The sequence below is a fragment of the Lissotriton helveticus genome, chromosome 3_1, assembly GCF_964261635.1.
Source record: "Lissotriton helveticus chromosome 3_1, aLisHel1.1, whole genome shotgun sequence".
Taxonomy (NCBI): Eukaryota; Metazoa; Chordata; class Amphibia; order Caudata; family Salamandridae; genus Lissotriton; species Lissotriton helveticus.
The window spans coordinates 709979799-710007719 of NC_136061.1; the positions used below are offsets into that span (position 1 = coordinate 709979799).

General features: G+C 43.7%; 1 protein-coding gene across 2 annotated transcripts in view; it reads left to right on the top strand.

Moving 5' to 3' along the window:
* EIF3M (eukaryotic translation initiation factor 3 subunit M) overlaps positions 1-27921 on the top strand; it is a 165447-nt gene that overhangs the window by 73198 nt on the left and 64328 nt on the right. For both annotated transcript variants that reach the window (XM_078680850.1, XM_078680851.1), the window contains exons 4-5: positions 579-702; positions 10722-10816. In XM_078680850.1, coding sequence (XP_078536976.1) covers positions 579-702; positions 10722-10816 — 219 coding nt within the window. The remainder of the gene's footprint in view (positions 1-578; positions 703-10721; positions 10817-27921) is intronic.

The window sequence follows — 27921 nt, forward strand, 5'->3', positions numbered from 1 at the left end:
AAGCTATTAGCATTGTAAATGACAATGCCTATTCTTTTTTAAAAACGCATAAATAAAAGGCTTTGCCATTTACAATGCCAATAGCTCAAACTCTCGTGAATGCGAGACCTATTGCATTGCAAATGCCTGTCTGTTCGGTCTGCGCTCTGGGAATGGTTTTATGTACTATAGCACCTTTTGTAATGAGTGTTTAAACCTGGGCACCCATCACGTGATCCAATACTGCTGTGCGCTACACCTGCTTTCTGTTTGTCTTTGTCTGCTGATATATCTCTCTCAGAAGAAAATACTGTGTTAGTCACCACAGTGGATGAAACTACGGTAATGTTCCACTTTTAATATGCATCCCCATCTATCAATCCAAAACGCAATTCCCACATAGCTCACAGCATTTAGTTTTGCAGCAGCAATGAAAACTCATGCCCTATGTGCATCTCCTTATGATTCTCTGTTGTAATCCTATGACCGTGTTTTGATTCATTTTTTGGGAAGTAGCTCATGCTGTCAATCGTTTATGGTTTGAAGTATGCACAGATCATGCAACAATTCAAAATAAACTGTCTATTGCTTCCATACAGATTGAGTAATCTTTTCCATGGTATGGACAAAAATGCCCCAGTGCGGTATACAGTGTATTGTGGGCTTATTAGAGTGGCAACTGCATGCAATGCCATCCAGTACATTCCCACGGACCTTGATCAGGTGAGAATTATTGAGAAAAGTATGTCAAACCACCGTAGCATAACAATCAGCTGATATTTGATAATGTTTTCTTTCTTTGCAATATACATTTCTGAAATAAGTAGTTTAAAGGGCAAGGATACGTGCATAAAACTAAAAGTTCACTATACTACATCCCGAATGGGGAAAAAAAACGCTCATTGTATTCTGTGGCTTTAAACAACCAAAACACAAAATAGTTATACAGCACCTGATTATTGACCACTCTTTCGACATTATTTCTACCATCTTCCATGGCCGTTTAATTGAGTGGTAGAAATTTTATGGATTCCTGTAAATTTTGAATGCAAGGAAAGTGCATGATCTAAGCCAAACTCTGAGGTTTGCAGGATATGGTGATTAAAGGGTAGTGGGATCCATGCAAGTCACACTATCATGGATTTCCCTGGTTGTACAGCTTTCAGGGGTTGTTATTGTGCTCTTGAAGCCAATCACTACTCAGGTGTACAGACTCCTACTGGTTGCTTTTTCACACAAGCCATATTTATTGTGGCAAATACTAATATTAGTATCAAAATATTGAACCCGTGGCATATTTATTGTGAGCAGTAAAGCCATGTCAAAGCACGACCCACTTTGCTTCACATGCCATTTTGTGCCACACACAAAGTAATATGCACTACCAGCTGCAGACACACCAGAATACTCACATCAACAATCCACTGCCCAAGGGCCCATCACTTGCATACAACTATAGAACTGAAACACCAATCACACTACCACTCACACAGTCATAAGCTAAGTTACAAACCCATCCCCCATTAATCAACTACACTCACATCTCCTGCTAACAGCACGCATACCACAAATGAAGTGTCACACATCTACAGCCATCAGCTACCCAATCGCCACTCCTGGAATACTGCCAGACAGTACCAGTGATTGATGTCATTACCTGTGTCACTCCTAACTTGACCATCTGCCTTCTACCTAAGAGAGTCCTCTGAAAACATGCCTAGGCTAAGGATAACTATCTGTTAGTCTCACCCAGTATCCTAATACCGCACAGAAGTGCCCCTTTACGAAGGCCTCTACTGTCTGGCAGACATGTCTTTCATGTGGTTTTAACATACCCACTATGCTAAATCCAACTCCTTCGGATGTGTGTAAGTAAGTTGGAGGATGCATTTGCTCCCCATTCCCCTGATGTTCGCATAACTGCATTTGAAAATCGGGTAAACATGCTTGGCAGATACTCCTAAGTTCCCTGAAGGATACTTCTAGGAATTCTATCGGTATTATGGTTGGGTGGACAGGGTACTCTGTCCAAACATGGCGCATGTCATGTCCACTGTAATGTGCAGTGCATTGACTCGAATGCACTTTTAATATAGCAGACGGAAAATCAACTACGCTTTGACAGGATGGAGGTAGCAAACAGCCACAAGTAGGACTAATGTGTACCTATTTACTGTAGTCAGTGTAGATACAGTGGGTCACATCTAATTTAGGAGGAAAACGTCGTGGATGACCTTTCTGAATTTGAAGTAACAATTTTAAAATCTACAAAGTTAGCTAAGTAATGGGCCATTGAAGGTATGTATCCATGCACAGCCATATGGGGCATCTACTAACTTATAATCTATCTGTTCCACTTTACTCATTTTCCCAGAGCTTGACTTTTGTGTGGTACAAAGTGAAGCAAGTGGAAAACCCTGGACAAGCTAAGATGGGCACCAGGGGCAGTATTATATGCTCTCCTGCATCTTTTGTTATCGAGCACAAACCCTGTATCAGTGACTCTTGCGCTCTGTATACCTTTTGCCCGACTACTGATGCACTTTGACTTAATGTGCCCTGGGTCCCTGCCAATCAGGATCCCAGGGCCTGTGTTCTTTCCCAAAACTGTACCTTGCACCCCCAATTTGCATCTCTCTCTGCACATGTCAGTCCCTTGTAAAAGGTACCATGGGTACCACGAGCACTGTGGCCAGGGCATTCATTAAAATTGTTCTTAGTGATCACTAATCCCCGTTTTAATTTCACACTCGTACACATTATCACCACCTACACCACAATCATACACTAGGGCCCTCACACGCACTGCACCCAAAGGCTAAAGGAATAAAGATCTCCGCCAAGTAGGCCCCGTCACGGGCGCCTGATCGGGTATTGCTGCGCCGACCCGAGTAGGAGCAGACCCATTGATGAAGCAAGACACCTGCTTGTTGGGTGTGTGAAGGTCTTTTTCCGAAAGGAGGAAACCCTTTTCCTGTCCTTGTGAATATCCACACACTGGGGTTCACCTTTGAGATCACTTACCTCTGCCTGCACCACCTTTTAGGAACTGAATACATCTTTGGTTTACACTAGATATTGGGCATGTATGCTAGACCTATGTAATAAAAGCCCTGAGTTCCTTCTCTTGGAAAAGATTGCCTTCAACAAAGACCTGATCCCCTGTAAACAGTAGCTCTGTTAAAAAGAATCTCCAAAGTAAGACTCATAGCCTGCTGAGGACAAAGAAACCCGACGCCTGGAACCACCACTGCACCGGTCACCTATGACACACGGTCGAGTGGCCCACTGGTCCCAGTGAGATCCCCCAGTGCTCCAGAGTCCGAGTCCACCGTGGGTTGACCGCTCCAGGACTCCCCGACGTCGCTTACAGCATCTGCACTGAGACCTTCCTCTCCCCCCCTCCCACCCTCCCCCAAACTGCGAGTGACTCTGTAAGGGGAAATCCGACCTCAAAAGGCACCCCTGCATCTAGCCGCCCTGCTCCCTGGAAAAAAGAACCTGAGGTGCACCTACGTCCCTGAGCCCTCCAACTTACCTACCCAGCTGTTGGTTCCTCCCGGACATCTTCCTGGATTAAGCCTGCAGCCAAAATCCAAAACCAGCAACTCCCATTGAAAACAGTGCTGCTACGGGTGTACTTTGGGCGCTAACTCTGATCCCACCTTTGCTCTGAGCCTAACACCAGGAGCTTTGCTTCCACAACCTTGTGGCCTGCTCGTGAGCAGCCACCGAACAGAGACACCCTATCCCCAATTGGATAACATTGGGCCTCAGCACTCTGCACCCGGCCGCCCTAGTGCCAATGAGGATGCTTGGGGAGGGCATCTTCGACCCTGGGGGAACCCTGGTTCTAACGCCAGAAAACCAAATCCCACAAACTTGTACTTCCCTGTAAACTGATAACTCAATTTCCTTCCATAGGATTGCATTGACTGCTTTTCTTGAAAATTGTTCTAAGTGTGGAGTTGGTTTGTATGGAACAATGACAAAACTGCAAATGTACTAAACGTGATTTACTTACCTTTTGTCTAGGAAAGGTCTTAGTGTGATATCTAGGCATATCACACTAATAAGCTAAAATAATCTAATAAGTAATGTACAAAGTAATCTTAGAAGTAACTGAACAGTAATTTCGAAACATTGACTTACCTGTAATTCAACCAACTGCATTTGAACCTGCATTCAATTGTTAAACAATGCATAAGATTTTGCAAAGTATTATTTCACTTACCTGCACCAGGCTTGGCTTGGTTCTAGAAATAAAATAACGTAATATTTTTTCTACAAACAAATTGGACAGAGTTTAGTCTTGTGTGACATCATGTGCTGTGTACAACAAATTATTAACACTACCCTCTGATAAAGCCTTACTGCTCGCCCACACTACCAAACATAAAGAGTAATGTGCTATCTACTTCTACCTCTGCCTGCCTTTGGGATCCACTGCACTCTGTGCACACTATATCTCATTTTGGTATAGTATATACAGAGCCAGCTTCCTACATCCTCCCATCACCGTTTGTGTGTATCATGATTGTGCATGGTCCCATACAATCTTCTCAATTTTTAATGTGGAAGGGCAACCTGCACGATCTGTTATGGAGTACTTTCCTGTATACTCTTATGCTTATTACCAAAGGAATTCCCATACAGCATAGACCTCTTGATGACGTAACAAGCCTTTTTGCTTGATATGTACTTACAGATTTGTAGCATATCTTTCTATAGGATCAAAGAATCATGGACTGTTATATTCTTCTTATGGGTTTAAATCTCTGGAAACTTGGCAGACAACTGCTACATGACAGGCTGAATTTTGAAGAACCTGTCATGGTCTGGCTTGTCCCAATCAGTGCTTTAGAATGACCACTGAAATGCAGTTGCAGAATCAAAAAGTTATCTCTGCTCATGATCAGTGTGAAGTGAATCAGATACCACGAGGTGAAACTCTGTTTTGCCAAGCACAAGAAGACCCTGCTAGGAGACTGGTCAAAGTCGCGGTCCAAAGTGAAGATTCGGTCCTGGCCCAATTCTTGCTTCAGAAGTTGACAAAGTCGTTCCAGTGGTAGGTGTTCGGTCAAGATTTAAATCTTCCATTAAGTCTAAAAAGAAACATAAGAAATCAAAGGCCATTTATTGAGGCATTAACAGATGAATTGTTGGGCACCTGGGCAAAGTCTTGTTAGTGCCTCTCCAGCCAACAGGCAAATAGCGAAAAGCAATCATCCTGACCCGGGTGACCCTGCTTTCCTGTCTCAACACCCTTCCACTGAAAGTTTCATTGTGTAGGCAACCCAGAAACCAGTCTAACCCCAACACGTTTCCGACTACTACTGCCAATGGGTAATTCAAGTAAATAGAGATGTTGGAAAGCAAGTTTTTTTCCAGCAGCTTTGTTCTCCCTTCAGTGAATGGCAGCTCTCTACCGAGATGCTACTCCCAGGACCTTTGGGACTTGGTGGCTCAAGTCCTCACTGTTGTTCCTGGAGATATCCGGCCTGCCCTTGCCAGGGCCATCCAGTATGATCGGAATGCGGCCGAGTTCACAATTTTGTTGTGGCTTGGACACTACCAATGCCATTGGCACCAGTGCTGCAATTCCCCACCATGCTTGCTACAGTTCACTGGGTTTTCAGGTGACATTCAGTCCTCCCACATGGGCATGCCATTTGATGGGACTCACCTGTTCGCGGGTTGGGGTAGACTCTGCTTTTGTGAAGTTAAAGGGGAGTAAGGCCACAGCTTACCCTCTAGGCCTATTTGTTCTACATTTCAATCCACACCAGACCTACTGCTCGTTTTGCAGCTTAGGCCGAGGTGCTCCATTCCCCTAGCTACAGCATGGCACCCAGCAGTTGTGTCTGTGGTGGCCACCGCTCCCACATCCAAGCTCAACAGGCTGCATAGTCTCCAGCTCCGCTGCAGCCCCACCTGCCAAATCCCTTTCCCATGACCTCTGTGTAACACAGACACCGGCTCGGAAGCGGAATGCAAAGATTCTTACTGGTTGACAGGCATAACCTCAGACAGGTGTGTTCTACTAATTATTCAGAAGGACTGTGCCCTCTCCTTCCTTTCAGTGCCTTAGCAACGTCTCCCCAATGACTGGTAGAGGACCATCTTTTCATCTTGCGGCAGAAAGTTCAGTTGACTCGCCGTATCCTTCTACTCCGTCGTATCCTGCCACTGCGCTTTGATGGTTTTCTCCAGATCCATCCCTCATAAGGGCTCTGCTTCAGGGAGACGTGTCTGCAGCTTACCAGTAACTGGCCTGCTGATTTTTACCCCGATAGATTCTCCAACGTAAGTAAATTTTAGACCCCTTTTTTTAATACAGCTCCAATCCTTAGGTGGCTATCCACAGGCAACCTCTCAGGCATATACTTGTGTGTCTTGATGATGAACCCACAATCCTAGTCGGGATTAAAACTTTGTCGTCCAGTACATCTTGACTCCAAAATGGTTCATTTGGATTTATGTGGAGCACAAGAGGTTCTCGGTATTGCGACTGTTCTTTACATGCATTTACCTTTGAAGTCACCATGTGTGTAAATGTCTGAGGTCTGGAAATCTGTTGACTTCCAACCTTTTTACCCACTGAACTTTGTTTATGTCTTGTTTTTTTTTATTGTGTATTTAATAAATACATTGTTTCTCCATTTGGACAGTATCAACACAGGTCTTAATGTGGTTCTCTGTACCACTGACCTATACCTCTTTTGTAGAGAGCTTTGTCTCTTAGAATACATTGCATACCATCTGTCCCTCTTGACTCACAGGGTTCCCTTGTTTCTTTATAAACATAAAATCTCTCCTTCCTTTCAGCGCCATCGCAACATCTAAATGACTGGTAGAGGACCATCTTTCCATCTTGCGGCAGAAAGGGCAAGACCTTTTAACTAAGAGGCCTATCGAGAGGATGGATGTGCCATAAGTGGGCGGGTGTTGATATTGCTCTACTTTCTGGTGCCCAAGAAGAACAGAGGCCTTTGTGCTATTTTAGACATGCGCCCCCTCTATGCCTTCCTCTGGAAGGAAAAATTCAAGACGCTCACACTGACCCAGTTCTGGTCTGCCTTCCTCCCTAGAGACTGGATGGTAGAGTTGGACCTGTAGGATGCCAACTTCCATAAACCTTTCCTGCATGCTCATTAGCGCGATCTACAGTTCACGGCAGGAGAGGAGCATTTTCAGTTTTACTGTGCTCATCTTTGATCTATCCAATGTCCCTTGGCTGTTTGCGTAAGTAATGGCGATGATAGCAGCACACCTTCGAAAGTAAGGGGTGTCATACCTCGATGACTGACTGTTGAAGGCGGGCTAGCCCCAGGCAGTTGTCAACCACCTCTAGACTACGACGAACCTCCTATAATTTTTGGGGTTCACTAGCAACGTGCTGAAGTCACACCTGACTCCTTCTCAGACTCTCCCCTTCATTGTAGCCATTCAGGACACAGTCCGGTTTCGTACTCTTCCCCCAGAGAAGAGAATCTAGGATATTCAGGCTATGATACTGATCTTTCTGTCTCCATCCTAGAATGCAGATATATTATTTGAGTACTCTGCACATGCTGAAAACCGCCTCATGGCCAAGTGGGCTATCCACCAGATTGCTCCCCAAGGTAGTGATTCTAGGAGGTCCAACCAGTCCACCGCATCAGCCGTCAATGCATGTCTAAGGTGTGTAGATTTATAAAATTGCGTACCAAAGAGTGCATATTCCCACCCCATTGTATACTGAGTGGTAGAGCGTTCCCAGCGCAATCATAGGAGCATCACTGTCTCAAAGTAGCTGCCAGAACTCCGTTTCCAACCGGGTGAATAAGGATTACGGAATCTGCTGTTGCAGGGATTCTGCTCTGGCACAGATCTATGCTTTGGACCATGGAACATCAGCTTGTAGGGACTGAGTCATCACACCACCTCAGTATCCAGAGCCCAAGTCCAACAAGCTATAGTGCTTCACTTGCCCTTCTAACCATACCAGAGAAGCGAGTGAATTGGCACCTCAAAACACAACACTCTCGACCCTCTCAGGGATCACGGTAACAGGATACACCCTTTCGCTCTCTCGCCTGTACTTATCCACAATAAAATAGCAAAAAGACACAAAAAAAGTGTAGAATATTTATTTAAACAATCATGCTCTGAAATGTTGTGTTTATACATTTTGTAAAGCGCACAGCTACCCCAGCTAAGGGGCGACCCAGCGCTAGCAATTGCAGCTGTTGACGAGTCGACTGAGAGACAGAACACCCGGCCTATAAAATCGGAAAGAGACGAGTTTTTATGGCTTTACGAAAAGCAGTGTGATTGTTGATGCTTCTGATACAGACAAGAAAAGAGTTCCAAAGTTTTGCAGCAAGGATGCAAAGAGAGCGGCCTCCCGCTCACCCTTTCCTCACCCGAGGGAACTGGCACAGTCCAGCCTCGATAGAATGGTGGCCTGGATTATGACCTGACGGACTGTGGGGTCAAAGAAACCTAACAGTGGTTTTAGCCCTCGTAGGAGTCCAAACAGGTCCCAGCTCCCATTTTAGTTTGGACCTTCCACAACTAGAAAATATATGCATAATAAAATACTATTAGCATGGTCAATAATCCATGTACCATAAAAAGTTCTGTCACTTTATAAGACAGAGTAACCTAATCCACTTCCCCTGCGAGTAAAGCTAAATGATTATATGAAAGATCTCTGGGATTATTGGCAAACCCTGTACCTTAGCATACACAGGTGAAGGCTCACATCTCAGCATACTCTGTTCTCTTGTCTCTGAACTCTTATTCCGTGTGTCTGTTTGTGGCTCATGTACTCCTGTATGTGCTAGGACATGTATGCACACAAACAGCTGCATTATTGCGTTATGTCTAGGTGCTAGTGCCTGACCAGAAAGAATAACATGGGGCATTGTTGCTTGACCTTGTCGGTGGTGCTCAGACTAAATCCTGGAAAAAGGACAGATCGTGAAAACATATGCCAATTCCCTGTTAAAGTACAACATGGCACACAAGCAAGCTTGTTTATATAGTAACGTGTGCAAAGGAAAATGATGCCTACAACACGCACAGTCCAACACAGAGACAATTACAATGGGCCATGCAGAAAGCCCAAGACACTGGTAGGGTGTGTTCTGCATGATATAAAGACATTTTGATAGGGTAATCATTTTGAGGATGGCCTCAATTCTCACAATCGTCTGAGGGAGTTTCCTCCATCTAGCCACATCTCCATAGGGATTCGTCAGTAGAGGTTCCAGATTCGGTTCCCAGAAGGGTGTTGGTTAATATAGATGCCCAGGTACTTGAAGCCCTCTGTAATCCGTACTGTATCGGGGACATATTCCTGTGGTCCCAGACACCAATATGATAGAGTATCGATTTGCCCCAGTTCACCCTATAGCCTGAATAGTCTCCAAAGGTCCCCACCCTCTCAAGCAGGGAGCCCCAGTGTCTTGGTGGGGTCAACAACATAGATCAGGACATCATCCGCATCTAGAGAAAACCTTTCCTTCTGCCACTGCCCTTGGTTGCCGCCTCTGTCCCAAGCCTAATCCAGTTAGCTAGGGTTTCTATGCAAAGGGCAAACAGGAAGGGGGTGATTGTGCATCCCTGCCCAGTTCCCCTTCCCAGTCGGAACATTGCAGGTTTCACCCCATTCACGCGCACTGCCACAGTGTGCTCTGTATAGAGCAGGGTCACTCCAACTGCAGAAGCGTGGGCCAAAGCTCCGTAAGACTGCAAAGAGGTAGGGCCAGTGGATTGAATCATACTCCCTTCTCGGCATCAGTGGAAATTATCCCCAATGTTGGGGATGTCCTCTCACTGGGTCCAGTTAACACTGCAGACACCAGTGATTCTGTTGCGTCGAACGTTCAGACATGAACCCCGTCTGATCCTTATGTATTTACAAGGTTATATCCATTTTAAGGCTGCAGGCTAGCACAGCTGCTAACAGTTTGGTTGCCACATTTCGGAGGAAGATAGAGCAATAGGTTCCAGATTATTTTTTTGGTTTGCCCTCCATATGTATGAGTCTGATCAGATCATGCCTGAGGTCTGGGGAGCAGTCCGAGTTCATGAGTCCTCAAATATTGCCAGCAGGTTTAGACACACCAGCTTCCCATGTCTCTTAGAGACCTGTCTGGAACCTGTTGGGCCTTGTGTTTTCCCACTTTGCATGGATGTTAATGCCTCTGGGAGCTCTCCTAGGGTAAGATTCCCCCTTCATCCTTTCAACTGCCGCTCCCCCAAGGCGCAGGCGGCTCAAGGAGTCTAGAAACCTCATTATGCACACCTCATCTCGGAGTCCTGGGAGCATAGAAATCATAATACTATCTGGCAAATCCCCTAGCAGTGTCATTTGCCTTTCTGATTTGCTCCACAGCAGCTGTGGCGATCTCACCCTCCCATCTAGCCTCCTCTTCCCTGTGTCCAGCCATGTCCCCAATATCATATTTTCCTCTGCATTTAAAGATTTTTAATTTATAATTAATTTATAATAATTAATTTAAACATTTAAAAATGGCGAGCCGGCCCCTCCGCAGCCTCTCAATATTTTGTCCTAGCCAGTTCCAAGAGGCGAGCGGCCTCGGTTATAGCCCCATTCAATTGTACTGCTTGACACAAGTCTTTTGTATTGACTGTTCTAATAATTTAAGGTTATTAGGTTTAATATGCGCAGATTTTTAGATTTCAATCTTTGTAACTATTTAAAAATACATTCATGTTTTCAACTTTAGGTTAGAAAGTGGATTTCCTGCTGGAACCTGAGTACTGAGAAGAAGCACACACTTTTGAGACTGCTTTATGAAGCCCTTGTTGACAGCAAAAAAAGGTATTTTTATTCAAATCAAAGATTTTGATAACTTCATAACTATATGTTAAGTTGGTTATAGTTCATATTTATCCCCTAAATTAATCCCTATGTTGAGCAGAAAAATAAATAAAAGAAATCCTTGTATATATCTCAACACAGATGATGACTGTCTTCTAGGGAGAATGTAAAAATGTGTGTTAATTGAGAACCATTGCAATCAATATAAATCATTTCAATTTGCTGAACTATTTGTAAAAATGTAGTTGTTTATTAAGGAAAATATTAGTTTCTAATCACATTTTCATCAAACTAATTTATAAAAATGTAACATATCCTAACCCATCTGACAGATCAGATAACACAATAAATCTGTAAATTCTCTTTACATTTTCTGTTATTGAAGTATAGTACATAGTAACAAATCACAGTAAATGATTAATAGATGATTAAAGAAGATTTGCCAAGTAAACCCTGCTCAGTCTAACTCCAACAATCTGTTTTCACTTATGAAAATATATTTGCAACAAAAACACATTTTTTACAATACAGCATATTATCCTTTTCTGAAAAATTAGGACATCCATTAAACGGAATAATTCATGACAAAGGCTTTTGACTGAAAGCACCACTATATCAAAGCGCTCTGAAATGAAACAATTATGTGGGAAATGGTTCTCCAGTGATTAGGCTGTCATGTTAGTGAAAGTTGACAATTCCTTTTTAAGCATCCTAGTAGCTGCCCTTTCCTTTCATGCCCAGTGAGGTCAAGCAGACTCAAACCTCAATTATGCTCCTCATCCTCCAGTGACGAGGGGAATGTGTAAGAACTTACAGGAGATACCGTAATGATTAAAATGGGGTTTTTAGTAAGTATTGTTTCTTTTTCCATCAGTGTAGCAAGTTTTGTATTATGAATCTTTTCTGGATTCATATGCTGTGCATTTTTCTAGTAGTTGCTACCAAAATACTCTTTTGTGCTTTTTTTTACATTTTTTTTTGTTTTCATTTTCTTCTGTCTGGGTGTCTTCTAATACCATTTGGTGCTAAGTCTGCCCCCTTGTGATGTCAGATGTGCGCTCGGGATGCCTCCACTGCCTGTTCTCCATCTTCAGATTCTTTTTTCTACTGTTGAGCCTAGAAGCAATAGCCGAAAAGAAGTGTTGAAGAAAGTTGACAGACCGTCGAAAGTCAAGGGAAATAAACAACATGCAGAGAACACCGGTATAAGGAAGAGTGAGCGAAAATGCTTGAACGGGGAGTCGCAATTGACAGGGGGAATTGAAAGTATGACCTTTTAGATTATGCCTGAAGTACCACCGTAAGTTTGCATAAAGGCACAATCGCAAAGTCTGTGACCTCTGCCTGCCTAGAGACTTCAGGGTCGATAGCTGTGAAGCTTATGCCAAATTTAATTTAAAGACCTTATGAACCTTCTCCTGCTGGAATGTGCTGTGCATTAAGATCTGCTACACACTGGCTGAAAAGTAGCTTCCGCAAGGGATGCATGGTCATTCTACCTGGGCAAAAGTGCTACCTAATCATTAGTACACTGAGTCTGTGTCCTAGACATCTGCCGGACAGCTACATGCACATCCCTCCATACTTTCACAAAGCACTACTGTATGGGCGGTCAGAATGGCTGAGAAGGATATTTTGCCCACATGGTGCTGCAGTCCATTCCCAGACCCTCCTCTAAATAGGTGCTGCTTTGGGATCTGTTAAAAAAGGTAAGAAATCTGCAGCTGGAAGTTTCTAACAGAAGAACAAGTTACTTAGTAATGCTCTTTCTGGTAGGGACTCCATCAAGCCACAGATTTCTTACTGACTACCATCCTCCCTGTTCTGTGAGTGGCCTCAGTCCATTAATAAGATCCCAAGTCTGGGAATCAGCCCTGGACGCTGCAGATACAACTGGCAGACAGCTGGCTACAGGGACAACCTTGAGAAGGCAGTCCTGGTTGTGGGTATCCGTTTTTAAAAACGAGGTGCAGGGGGAGTTTCCAGAGCTTCACATCGCAACTCTCCATACAGCACACAGCCCCACAAGCACCACAACAGTGGCAGTTCCAAACATCACATCTTCATCCCTTTTTGGGGTGAAGCAAGAGAAATGGGACAGCTTTCACGAGGAGCAAGCTCCTCAATGAAGTGACTTGACACAGCAGTTCCCCAACCACATAATAGGACCATTTATCCAGGAATGGAGAAAAGTCACATCAGACAAATTTATACTCAAAACCATCCAACATAGGTATTGGATAAAACTGAAATGGCCACCACCATGTGTATGACTAAGATAGAAACCACACAGAAAGAAGAAAGACTATCCATCCAACATTAGGGAGAAGAGCTCTAACAAAATCAAGACATAGGAAAAGTTCTTCGGGCAGGGGTTGACCAGGAAATCTACCGTAATCTAGATATTTGCTTCCTAAACACATTCATAAAGAGTTAAAGATTCAAAATGACAAATCTTCAGTATGTCATTTCGCTAATGTGGAAAAAGGACCACATGGCAGCCAAAGATTTAAATAACTCCTACTTGCACATTTCCATGAATCACAAAAACAAGATTCCTGTGCGATGTTATGAACCAGGTCCTTTATCAATTATGGCTACAAGCCTTTGGCATCAAATCAGCTCCAAGGGCTCTTACAAAGTGTCTGGCTGCTTTAGCAGTAAACGTAAGAAGAAAAGGGGCACACACATGCCCCTACATAGGCAACTGGCTGGTGAAAGCTAGCTTGTTCTCGAAGTGCAGATGAACACCAGAACGGTCATGTGACACACTTCATGATTAAGGATTTTCCTTCAACTTAGAAAAGTCATTGCCACTACCAGAGAGAGAGAAAAAGTGTTTTGAGGAGCAAGGATGAAAACAGTGGTGGCAAGTACCTTCACCACATCTAAGAGTATTGAGGTGCGAACAAAGAAAGCTTGCTGCTACCGCAACGGGTCAATCTCTCACAGTGAAGACAGTAGGGAAAATGATGGGAATGGTGGCCTCATGCATCCCACTAATTCCTTATGCAATACTGTATTTGAGACCAACCCAGGAATGGATAAAAAACCAATAGTCCCAGGCGACTGGGAGTTGAAAAGATGTAATGGTTTGTATACAAAAAGGCACAGGAGGAGATGACCTGGTGCAACAAAGACATAACAGTGGGGAGAGCTTTTATGCATCCAAACCCAACACTGACCATCACCACAGATGCATCCCACACAGGATTGGGAAATGTACATGGGGGATCTCAACATTGGGGGACTATGTAAAGCACAAAAGCAGTCCAACACACAAATGCGCTGAAGTTCAAGACTGTCTACATAGCCCTAAAAACCTTTCAAACATAGGTGTGAGGGAAGACTGCAAGTTATAACGGACAACTAAACCACTATATTTTACCTCAAGGAGGAACAAATCCTGTAGAACAAAATCATTCAGACTATCAAAAACAAGCTGAGGAAATTGCGATTTTCATATTAACATGACTAGAGAATCTGGATTTCATTAAAGACACGGAGGCTGACATTATGCATTATTCCTTTAATGCAGTCCAAGCAGCTGCTTACATCACAATATTAAAAGGTTCCAGATTAGAACAATAGCAACACATGACAGACATGAGCCATCAGCAATCTGCCTCTTTTAAATGTGGAAGAAAATAAGTTCATGAAACTTGAAGCATCAAAACGATCTTCTGATGAGCAGGATGAAGAAGGAAGAACGAAGGTAAAACCAAAGGCCAGACGACACACAGATAAGGAGCGTTACCTGAAAAGACAAAGAAGTAAATATCTCTTGAACGTGAAAAATAGTGTCAAGCTTATCAAGCTAAAAGGAACAAGAGATGAAACAAGTACTGTTAATAACAAGTACAGCAATAAACTGTAACAAAAACAGCATTCAATCATTGTAATACCACCAAGGGGTGGGATGGGAGGGATAATGTCAGCCTCCGTGTCTTTAATGAAATCCAGATTCTCTAGTCATGTTAATATGAGAATCGCAATTTCATTACAAGAACGGAGGCTACATTATGCATGTTGGTAGCTTTGTAAAACAACATCAGACATATGTTCAATAGGCTTGCAATAATGACGTGCAAAGGTGCTAGCATTTGACCAGTCAGCAGCTTTGAGAATGTTGTCCAACTTACCTCCAGGCCAGAGAGATTTACTGGCCATAGCACCCCTCTAAGGGAGTGAGCTTGAAATTTCTTTAAGTCAATACCTGCTAAACACATAACAGTCTTAACCCATCTAGCAATAGAGGTTGAGGTAATGCCTTTGTAGGGTTTAACAAAGGATATAAGTAATTGGTTAACATCATGAGGGGGAAAAGCAAACATTCTGAGATCATACTCTCATGCAGTCCACAACGTAAAGTTTTGGACATAAATCAAAACGTAGGTAAAAGATGGAATCAGACATAGATTTTGTTCTTCTATAAATCTCAAATTTGACTCCGAAAATGTTAAAAGATCTATTTGTAATCTCCACGACTTTGACATCAGAGACCCTTCTGCATGAGATTAGGCATAGTAGAGTAGCCAGCTTAATGGAAACGTTTTTTTTGTTTTTTTTATTGAGGAGAGTATTAAGAGGCCAGTTATTGAAAAGATCAAGATTAGTTTGACATCCCAAAGACTTTCATATTTAGGTTTAGGAGGTCTTCTTAAACGAATGCTTATCATCACTCTACAAACAATGACATTTTTACCTACCATTTTACCATTGACAAGGACATGACCAGCAGAAATAGCCTATCTATAGCAATGGGTAGTTCTATAGCTGAGGCATTTATCAAATTGGTTAACGAGGAAGTTAACCACGTCAACAATAGGTGCTTCCAAGGAATCCAGGTTACTTTCCAGGCACCAACATACCCAGATTCTCCATATGTTGTTATATCTGTAGTGAGTGCCTGGGGCCCAAGACTCTGAGGAGAGTTGCAGCCGTCGCCGAAAGTCCTGAGATTTAATTGGATCTCCTGACACTCTCCAGGCAAGAAGGGTTAAACTCCTGTTCTGAATTAGGGGGTGAACTCCTCTGTCTACGTCTGCAAGAAGATTCTCTAGGGTAGGAATTAAGAAGGGGGGTTGCAAGCTAGTTGTAGAGTGATGGAGAACCATTCTTTGGATGGGCAAAAGGGAGTTATTAGGACAAGGAAGCACTGATTCTGTCTCACTACCTGAAGAACTCTCTGGATTATGGCAAAGGGAGGGAATGCGTACACCTTGGCTCCTTTCCAAGATTGTAGTAAGGCGTTGACTGCTAGAGCACCCGGGTCGGGCATCCAGCTGAAGTTGTTCTCCAGTTGAAAGGTTAGTCTGCTCGCTCTCTAGAGGGCCCAGATCTTGTTTAGGGTACTGAACATGGAAACATTCAGTTTCCAATTGCTGTGATCTAACAGGAATCTTGCGTTCCAGTCTGCAGAGTATTCCACTTTGAGAGCGAACTTATGTTCCAGACAGAAGAGCGATCTTATGTTCCAGACAGAACATCCAAAGTTTCTTTGCTAGATTCGAGAGGTCCGCAGATTTGGTGCGCTCATGAAGGCGTAAAGCCCAGCTGTTAGTTCTAAATAATTTATGTGGTGAGATGATTCCTGTTGTGACCAGATACCACCAGTGTTCTGATTGAGAATGCAAGTTCTACAGCCATGAAGGCTCACATCTGATTGTAAAACAAACTCTGGTTTTGAACCAAAGATTGCTTTTCCGTTCCAAGCGTCTAAGTTCTCGAGCCACCAGGCTAGTTTCGATTTGGCTTCTTGATCCAGACAGATCCGATCTCCGTACCAGAGACCAGTTTTTAGGGCTCTCCCCTTTACCCTTGGGAGGTCCCGATACTTGAGGGGACTGGGAAAGAGGGCTTGGATGGAGGAGGAGAGGAGACCCAGAATCCTGGCTAGCTCTCTCAGAGATAAGTCTTGCTGTTTCAGGACGTGTCTTATTTCCTTCCTGATTTTGGTAATCTTTTTTGAAGGTAGTAAAAGGAGACATTTCAATGTGTCTACTGTGAAACCTAGGAACTCCACAGATCTGGAAGGGGACAGAATTGATTTATCTTTGTTTGTGATGAATCCTAAACTTTCTAGGAGATCCATCACAGTCTTCAGGACCTTGGCTAGTGGTAAAGGCTCTTGAGACATTGTAAGAATGTCGTCTAAGTAAATGATTAAACAAATGCCCCTTATTCTTAGAGATGAGGCAACAGCTCTCTTGACCTTGGTGAAGCACCAAGGGGTAGAGGAGAGTCCAAAGGGGAGAGCCTGGAATTGGTAAAGGGGATTTTTCCTAGACAAATTGAATAAAGGGTTGGTGGGATTCGGCCATAGAAATGGTGAAGAAAGCATGATTTAGGTCTAGTTTGACTAGCCAGTCTCCCTCTTGAGGTAAATCCCTCAAGAGATGGATGCCCTCCATCTTGAAGTGTCTGTAAACTAAATATTTGTTTAGTTCTCTTAAGTGTATGACAGGTCTCCAACCTTTGTCTTTCTTTTTAACAAGAAAGAGTGTACTTATAAATCTTAAAGTTTCTAATGGGACCTCTATTATGTCTCCTTTCTGAAGCATAGAGGAGATCTGCTTCTCTATTATTTTTTGTTGCTCTGGAGAGAAAGGCATGGCTCTTTGTAAAGAAGTTTGTCAAGGTATTTGAGTCCAATCTATCATACATGATTTAAAGAGTAAACCTTTTGGCTTTTGCGAGGGTTCTTTATCCGCCATGTCAGTTAGTTTTGGATTTATTTTAGTCAAAATGGCTCTTTGTCTTTCTGTATTAATGCTAGCGTTGGCATTACCCAGGACAATTAATGCTCTCTGGCTCCATCCCCTGATGAGATTGGTGTTGAGAGGGGTGCCATTGATGTGGCTGTCTTCTGCGGAATCTAGCATTCTGGCTAAAGGTCCCAGTATGTTGACAAGACATCTTTAGATGAGGATGGCGAGTCATCATTAGGTCCTCATTACTGTCCAAATCAAGGACAAATTAATCTGAAGGGTCAGGTAAGACATCCTCATTTTCTGAATCAGAGTCTGTAATATAATGATCACACCGGTCTTTTTTGCCACTAGGGACACCCATGTAAGACATGACGCGGAGGACACCATCGTAATTTGTGCAGCTTAGGTCACCGAAGTAAATTATGCCGCTAGGTACTCATTTCAAATTTGAGGTGCAGGGACCTCCCTTCATGAATGAGGTGCTACGACCTCCCCAACTCATTTGAGGTGCTATGACCTCCCATGGTGCTCTTAGTATAAGGCTCGGAATAATTACATTTTTTTGCTTTTTTTTTTAGAGGACATACCCTCCTTTAATGTATCTAAAATACAAGATCTCATTTTCTTTTGAATTTTGCGACATGGTCCTGAGGGAACCACTCAGAACTTCTTGGGTGTTTCAGATTTAATGGGGAAAACATTTCTTCCCCTAAGGGGTCAAGGATAATGTCCTTAGAGGATGATGGGATTTCCTCTTATGGATTGTAAAATTCTTGATCATCTTCATCAAGATCAAGGACATACTCATCAGGTGTGCATGAGGATTCTATATCATTAGATTTGTTATCTCCCATATTGTAAAGAGCATTATGATATGTTGTGCCGCTAGGGACACCTAGATGTTTTGTGCCACTAAGGACACCCAGATAAGTTGTGCCGCAAAGGACACCCAGATAAGTTGTGCCGCTAAGGGCACCTTGGGAGTTTGAGGTACGAGGACCTCCATTAGAAGTTGAGGTGCTAAGACCTCCCTGAATTGATGAGGTGCTTTGACCTCCTATATTGCTCTTATCAATGTTTTTCCTTTTCTTTAGTCTTTTACCCCTTAATTCATTGATCTTGTCAGAGTAGAGGTTTGGATTTTCTGAGATTTTGTCCTCATCAGGGAGTGACCATTAAGAGGACATGATCTGACTTAAGGTCTCAAACATGCAGGATCTCAATTCCTTATTAAGGATTTTTTGCAGGGCTTCGTTGTCTAAGTTAGGAGTAGGGGCAGAAGCCTTGTCTAAGTCAGAGTCAGGCATGGTATATAGGGAATGTTAACTTGTAAAAAGTGGTAAAGCCCTTTAACGAGAGATAATTAGGGAGGATTTCCCTTAATAATAGTGACACGGTTTATAGATGAAGGAATGTCAAGAGAATAATTCCTCTCATTATAATTAATTTTGTTATAGAATGTTGAAAAGGCCATCTAAATGAGGATTCCTGCTAAAACCCCTTTTTTATGAATAAGTTTGTAAAACAATACAACTTGCGGATGAAATCCTAAATAATAAAAGGTAGCGATGCAGAGCCGCGTTGGAGTGTGCAGCCTGCATCTGTGGAAAGAGGTGAAAAACAGGAGTTAAACAAAGACATTAGGTAAGCTCATTACGGCATGAGGAAGTAAAACAAGGATGAAATTGAAGAATAATCATTTACACAAAAAACAAAATACTAAGGTTCGATTAAACATCTAAAAATCTTTAAATATATTCAAACATTAGAAATAGTACATAAGCTGAAAGAAAAGGCAGGTTAATCTGGTCAGTCATGCAAGCATGGGACTAGGGAAGGGGGTGTAGGGAGATCTCCGTAAATTGGAGATCGGTATAGAGGCAGTAGGAAGGGGGGGTGGGGTTAAGCCACACACTAGGGAACTTCAAAATCGAGATAACATTTTTTTATGGTAATGAAGGAAAATGAACTTATCTGCTTGGAGCCGCATTTAAAAGAGGCAGATTGCTGATGGCTCATGTCTGTCATGTGTTGCTATTGTTCTAATCTGGAACCTTTTAATATTGTGATGTAAGCTGCAGCTTGGACTGCATTAAAGGAATAATGCATAATGGTAGCCTCCGTTCTTGTAATAAGAACGAAGGTAAATCCAAAGGCCAGGCGACACACAGTTAAGGAGAGTTACCTGAAAAGAGAAAGAAGTAAATATCTCTTGAATGTAAAAAATAGTGTCAAGCTTATCAAGCTAAAAGGAAAAAGAGATGAAACAAGTACTTTTAATAAAAAGTACAGTAATAAACTGTAACAAAAACAGCATTAAATCATTGTAAGACCACCAAGGGGTGGGATGGGAGGGATAATGTCAGCCTCCGTGTCTTTAATGAAATACAGATTCTCTAGTCATGTTAATATGAGAATCGCAATTTCATTACAAGAACGGAGGCTACATTATGCATGTTGGTAGCTTTGTAAAACAACATCAGACTTATGTTCAATAGGCTTGCAATAAAGACGTGCAACGGTGCTAGCAATTGACCAGTCAGCAGTTTTGAGAATGTCGTCCAACTTACCTCTAGACCAGAGAGATTTACTGGCCATAGCACCCCTCTAAGGGAGTGAGCTTGAAATGTCTTAACCCATCTAGCAATAGAGGTCGAGGTTATGCCTTTGTGGGGTTTAACAACACCTACATCTGCGAAAGAGAACAATTGACATCTTAGAAGCGCAAGTGCAAAAAAATGGTACACTGCAAAAGGTATGTTTGCAAGGACAGATAAATCCTTCACAACAGGACACATGATACCACAGCGATCAGATACCTAACATACCTACACGATGAGAGTTTAACCTACGCCTCAATACAATTACACTTGGCAGCAATAGTAGCTGTAGAAAAGTACCAGTTTATGACATGGTCACTCCCACTTTTTGCCTGGTACATGATGTGGTTTCGACTGGAAGTGCACTGGGTTCCTGCTAACCAGGTCCACAGGGCCAGATCTCATTCCCAAAACTGTACTATTGTTCCTCCAATTGGCAATACTTTTAGTACCCTCTATAAGTCCCTAGTAAATGGCATCCCATGGTACCTAGGGCCTGAGGTACTAAAGAGGTTCTCCCCAAGGGCTGCAGCACGAATTGTGCCACCATGTGGGACCCCTCACCAAACTCATGGCTGAGTGTTCTGGTGCAGACAAAAGTAAAAACATGACCGGACACCTCACTCTGTGCCATGTCCCCTAACACTACAGGTAGTATTGGTAAGTCGCTCTTACAGCAGGCCTTACAGCCCTAAGGCAGTGTTCTTAAAATTACATGTGAATGCATACCTGCATGAGCAGATATGCCCCTGATGAGGGTAGGATTTCCAAAAGTGGCCATCTTTGCTTTGGCACACTTGGGAACTCTGGGACAGGGTTATGTTCACTTCCCACAGGAAGTGGACATATTGGGAGCGTAGTGACTCCCAAGGATCAGTAGCCTATTGGCTGCTGGTGGTGGTCTGCTGGTGCTGCCTTGGACCTTGCCCACCATTCACCTTTACTCCTGGAGATTGGTCTCATAAGGCGCTGTACTGTACCTGAATGCCGCATTGACTTTTCCTCCCATAGGATAACATTGCAGCTTCTACAAATTGCACTGTTGACTTTTTGAACTGAAAATAATTTCAATGTACAAAAAGTTCTTACCTGAACAATTTGCTTCTAGTGCCTAAACATATAAAGATAAAGTGTTATTTTTATAAATTGGTATGGATCTCCTTATTAAGTAGTGTGTCTCATGGACCAGTGTAAGGATTTCTTGCACTCCTGTAAAATAAGCCTAGGGTTGCTCAACCTCATTATCCCCTAGAAGAGCACCTTAGGATTGCTAAAGCAAGCCCCAGTTCACTTTGAGGGAACCCATTGACTCTTTGCACAATATATATAATTTTGATATATTGTATAAAGAGTTGGCTTCCTACAGTAGCCTACACAAGAGGACATATAGGGAGAAGTGTCTTCACTGTACCTGTCATGAAGAGGTTTCTAGAAGGAGCAAAAAGAGTAGCTAATTTAATTGTTTTTTTTTTAAAAAGGGGGGGGATATTGTATGTTTGTACTTTTATGGTGATTTTTAATCATCGAATAAAGAATCCTGAATACTGAGTAGCCCCACCCAGATGAGCACCATCACCGATGTGGAACCTCTACTTGGTGCTAAAACAACTTATTGGGAACTTTTTGAACTCTTACGCAAGGCAGAGCTTAGGTTAAATCTCAAGATGCTTTTCTGCTTTTGATAACTTTACTATGTAGGGTAAGTGAGCTGCAAGCCCGAACTACGCGGTACCCGACCTGTGAATACACAAGAACATGGTGGTCATGAGAACAAACCTGCACCTACTACCAAAGGTAATATTACAATTTCACATCAACCAGGCAGTCCAAGAACAACAGACTTAAGCCGAAGAGGCCGCCATAGACTAGATGTGTGTAGGGCAGTGATGTACTACTTGGAAAGGACAAAAGACTTCAGGAAGGGAAGCCAATTCTGTCCTTTGCAAACTACAACAAGGGCGCACCGGTATGAAAAGGCACCATCTCAAGATGGAAAGTCCAGATAATTGAAACATGGCACAAGAAGGCAGGCGTGCAACCAGACCCAAGACCTAGAGCTATTCCATGCATGAGGAAAAAGGGAGACACTCTAGCCTTCCTAGCAAATGTGCTGTTAAATGATATATGTATAGTGGGAAGGTGATCATCACTTCAAAAAATGTACAGAACACTACTGCATTTATATTCAATTCATTAAGGGACAACAGCTCCTGAAGTATTTGTTTTGCAGTCCATGCTTATTTCACTCCAGCCTCCAAAGGTGAACATGGATACAAAAACAATGCACAACTTGTGAGTCCAGAAAAGATTCATGTTGCAAAACAAAATGGTTACTTACCAGTAAGAGTAGTTTTCAGCTTGAAGGATTTTCTGGATTTATTTTATTTTATTTAGTGTATTTTATATAGCGCACAGCTACCCCAACGGGGTGTCCCGGCGCTCCTGTGTGTTCATGTGCTGAGCTATTTTTTAGAGAGAATTTTAACAAAAGAGAAAGGTTTTTAAGGCTTTCCGAAAGGGGAGCTCTTCCTGGATCATCCGGATAGAAATGGGTAGCTTGTTCCAGAGGGCAGAGGCGCAAACTTGAACGTTTTTTCCGCCGGAGCGTGCTTTTTTTAATCTAGGGGTAGTGAGAAGGATTTTTGAGGAGGAACAAAGGAGCCTGGCATTACTGTAGGGGGAGAGGCAGGTGGAAAGGTAGGCAGAGCCCTTTCCCCTCACTGCGCGGTGGGCCAGTATAAGTGCTTTAAATTCTGCCCTTTTTTGTATAGGCAGCCAGTGTAGTCTACGGCGGTGTGACGAGATGTGCTCACGCAGGGGAATGCCACCCACCAACCGTACTGCAGAATTCTGGACTGTCTGGAGTCGGTCAAAAGCGGTACAAAAGGGGGTGGTGATGGACGGAGCATCTGAATCAATCAAACACTCACACCCAGTCAAAAGGTCTGGGTTTATTCCATCACCGTTCTTTAGCCCACTCTGCCACCCCAGTTCAGACATGGCTATATGCAAATCAGTCTGACCCTGTGCCTCATGGGAACAGTCCAGCCCGAACTGCCAAGCCATGACTTCCCTGGACCGGAAACAAGCTTCCGAGGACCGGTTTCTGGCATTCCAGCCGCCTTCAGCCCGGCTTGCTTGAATCCAGTGGCAAAGTGAGCAAGGGACTCACGTCTGAGCATACCCTGCCACACTTATGGCGGCCAAAAGCGGTACAAAAGGGGGTGGTGATGGACGGAGCATCTGAATAAATCAAACACTCACACCTGGGTTTAATCCATCACCGTTCTTTAGCCCACTCTGCCACCCCAGTTCAGACATGGCTATATGCAAATCAGTCTGACCCTGTGCCTCATAGAATCCCATCTGACCCCTAGATTTTTTACTGATTCTTTTGGCTGGAGGGGTGGGGGGGGGCTCAATTCAAGGGGCCACCATATGTTGGGGTCCAATGGGGATCGTTGATGAAAGAATAATACCTCAGTTTTCCCGGCATTAAGCCGGAGAAAGTTGTTATCCATCCATTTGGCTATGGTGCGGAGGCAGTTTTTTAGAGGGTCGAAAGTGAATTGAGTGGGGCTGTCAAAGGTGAACAGGAGTTGAATGTCATCTGCGTAAGATGTTACCTTTATTCCTGTTTGAGCAATTATTTCAGATAGGTGCGAAAAGTAAACATTGAACAGGAGGGGGCTTAGTGAGGAGCCCTGGGGGACCCCCCACCGCGGCAGCCGACTGTCCGAGGTATAAGGAGGAGTGAACACTGCTTGAGTCCTATTGGACAGGAAGGATGTAATCCATTTAAGGGCCATGCCCTGAATGCCTTTTGATCGGAGGCGGTCAAGGAGGAGGGGGTGGGAGACGGTGTCGAATGCTGCCGACAAGTCGAGCTGCACCAACACCGCTCTTGATCCCTCGTCCATCTTCCAACGTATGGCGTCGGCCATCTCAATCAGTGCTGACTCAGTACTGTATCCCGGTCTAAAACCGTGTTGTGAGTCATGAAAAGCACCATGTGTTTCTAAGAAGCCTGCTAATTGCTGCTGTACAAGTTTTTCGAGCACTTTAGCAGGAGCTGGTAGTAAAGAGATAGGCCTGTAGTTGGCAGGTTCACTAGGGTCGGCATTAGGTTTCTTCAGTATGGGGACTAGTCGGGCATGCTTCCAAGAGTCTGGGAAGGTACCTGTACGCAGGGAGTCATTCCATATCCCATTTAAGATGGGATGGAGGAGAGGGGCAAGAGATTTATATTGTTTAGCTGGCCAGGGATCCAAGGGTGAGCCAGATCTACATTTTGAAAGCTCTATTGAAGATTGATCAGTGGTAATCTCTGTGAAATTAGAGAAGATACAGTCAGAGTCCGTAGAGGCTGCGCTAGTTACATGGCTATCTGGGCTGGTAGTGTAGGGGAAGGAGTCGTATATAGTGGCAATTTTGTCCTCCAAGAAATCAGAGAGGCGATTGCAAAATGCCTGAGACACCAGAGGGGGACGTTTGAGAGCAAGTGGATCTGTGAAGGTTCTGACTGTGTTAAATATTTCCCTGGACGATCCCTGTGCTCGGTTTATTTTCTCTTCCAGGTAGTTTCTTTTGTGCTCAGTTATCCTTTTCCTATAATCTTTAAGGGCAGATTTATACTTGATCTTACTGTCGGGGGAGTATGACTGTCTCCAACGTCTCTTTAGAAGCTTGCATGCCGACTTGCATTTACGGAGCACTTCAGAATAACCAGGGGGCAGAGGGGGTAGATCGGAAGGTTTTGATGGGTCTGATTGGAGCAAGATGGTCAATGGCGGAGGAGATCCAGCCATTGAAGTTGGTCAGTCTAGTATCCAAGTCAGAAACTATTTCTGGGGGGTTGATAGGGGTGAGGCGGGGCGCTAAGCTGTCAGGAGAGATCTTACTCCAATTTCTACCTAGTGTTTTAGCTGGGAGTCTAGGTCGGTCTTGATGGTGCAGGGAGAAGGAAAATGGGATAAAGAAGTGATCGGACCAGATCACCGGAAGAGGTTCGTTTATGGAAATATCATCCAGATTGGTACAGATCAGGTCCAGAGTGTGACCGGCCTTATGTGTTGGACTAGTGATAAGTTGGTTTAGCCCTCCATCTGATAAGGTTGAGAGAAAGTTGAGGATGATGGAATCCGAGGATTCACATGCAAATCACGCACGTCCCCAAGAAATGAGGTGCACTGGGCTCAAGCAAAGTAAGAACTTGAGACAACCTCTAAATACACCAGAAAGAAACATGTTCTGGGATTGCCCCACCCTCCGCCGTTACTGGGACATGGTCCACCGAACCCTGGAAGAGGTCACGACCATTACCACCATGAACACTTGGGAGGAATGCGCGCTCGGAATTTTCCGCAGACGGAAAACCGAGAAAACGCAATGTCGATTCCTATCACTAGCCATCCTCCTGGCAAAGCGCAGTATCGCCATGCACTGGAGGACCCCCGCGGGACCACCGGAGGCAGCGTGGATCGGTGCGGTAAATAAATGGGGTAAGGCGGAGGAGGAGATACTCCGGGAGGAGAAGGTACGAGGACATCGCAAACATCCCATATCCCTGGAGTGGGCTCAGCTACTGTATAACTTCACGCAGGCGACATGCCCTCCAGAGTCACCTACAGCCTCGCAATCCCAGTCAACACTGACCCCCACGCATTCATAAACACGTCACGAATTCTGAGTACCTGTCGTGAGTGACCACACCCTGCAACCCTCTGACACCCAGACACATACCAGCAACAACGCCCGCTATGGGCTTACGCCAGACGACCTGAGAGCACGAACTCCGTACTTCGACACGGTGACCTAGACCCCCCCTCCCGCCTTTCCCTTACTTCCACCCCTCTCCCAAGTTAATCAGTTCACCCCAATAGTTACTGGGTAGGATGGCAAGCTCAACTTAGACAGAGTGTTACCCTTACATATTGTTCACTGATCGGACTCCCGAATAACGATATCACGATGCCACATGTTATCGCGAATCACGCCCACATAGTCGGTGCCCCCAGCACCGTCCCCATAGTGCCCGACGCAACACGAGTTCACCCCCTCCCCCACGGGTGCAGTTGACAGACCAACACGATCCGGACGGTCCCCCCCCCTGGGGGGGTGCATACGCTATGGTGGGACGTCACGTGGTACATATTACTGTGCACACAGAACGGGGCGATCGACAGAAAACAACCCCCGAACTGAGAAGTGCCTAACAGAGACTACTCCTGAAACTGTATCTCTATGACCTCATTTTGTAATGCTCATTTACCTTGATTGATCATTGTCATATTGTTCATGTAAATGCAACCTAAAACCCAATAAACAAATTCAAACAAAAAAAAAAATACACCAGAAAGGAAAAAAAAAGAACCAAAGGACTAAGAAGTGTATTCCAGAGCCAACCACTAGTTATTAGAATAATTCACAGCAAGTGACTCCAGAAACTTCTTAGAGCGTCAAAACAGCTTCTACTGGTAAGTAACAGCTTTGTTTTTCCTTGCACCTCAAAGCATTGGGAAGATTTACTATAAAGTAGCTGAGCAAACCAGCTGATCGGAAAGACTAGCCTGTGTCTTGTAGAATATCACCTAGGCAGTGTATGTGACTAAAAATGACTCCATAGTTAAAACAGTTGTTTGATTTCATATCTATATAGGACATTTTAATTTGCAAATGTACAACCATCACATTGCATTGCAGTCCTTTAATTCAACCTAGGAGAGTCTGTTAACACAACGTGAAGAATGTATCAGAACACCCAAGTTGAATCAAGTGCATCTTACACATTTTAACTCTCCTAGTGTAATATCCAATAGTCCAGTAGGATGGGCAGTCTGGGTCCCTCAGTCAACATACTAAAGCTGAAATTAAGCAAGAAGTCACGAAAGTCTGTCCCTTAAAGTTAAAACACTCTTGCTCTGGCCAAGCATATAAAATAATTGTCAGTTTTGCCGGCATACATAAGAAATGGTTGCCAGGTGCATGTATAGCAAGCTTTAATACCATGGGTTGCATAGTTCAGTTTATATGCCCCTTGGAGATCTACAGATTTCCTAGTAGCAAGCATCAGCATGGACAACAGCAGGTACAGCATATTGTAATTTTTCATTGTCTTCAGGAGATATATGAGGAACGTTTCTCGATATATCGGCAGGACAACCCTTGTTATAGTCATAGCATCGGTGTCTATCTACATTGTCTGCCAAACCTTCCTAGTTAAGGTATGATCACCAGATACGCAGGATGAAACCCACTTCCGCATAGCTGAGATTCCACTTGTGCAAATATACTGTGCATTTCAGAGACCATGTGCACACAGAACAGCATCTTGATGTATTCAGTACACAACTGGAGAAACAAACCACAGATCTCAGTAGGGGTTGCCATGACTTGTAATCAAATTGCCTTCCTGCACCTCTATGCCATGCTGCAGTGTGTGCTTGGAGGAAATTATATGATTAAGATTATCTAAATATAAAAGATTAGACTCCCTTGAAGATAGGTTTCTCAAAGCAGGTGAGGCCACTAGTTGTTCCATTTCTCCCTTTATTAAAGAGTATAATGCTGCAAATGAAAGTATGGTAAGGTTATGCCTTTACTAGGAGACTTGTCAACCGCTTCTAAAGCAAAAGCTCTTGACACAATGGCCTTGCCACCTACGCTAATGACATGAATCAAAATTCTCTATACCCAACCAGTGGCACGTATAAAAGTTAATCAACATGTCTCAGATTTAATACAAATACAACGTGGCACGCAAATGGGGCGCCCACTGTCACCCCTACTGTCT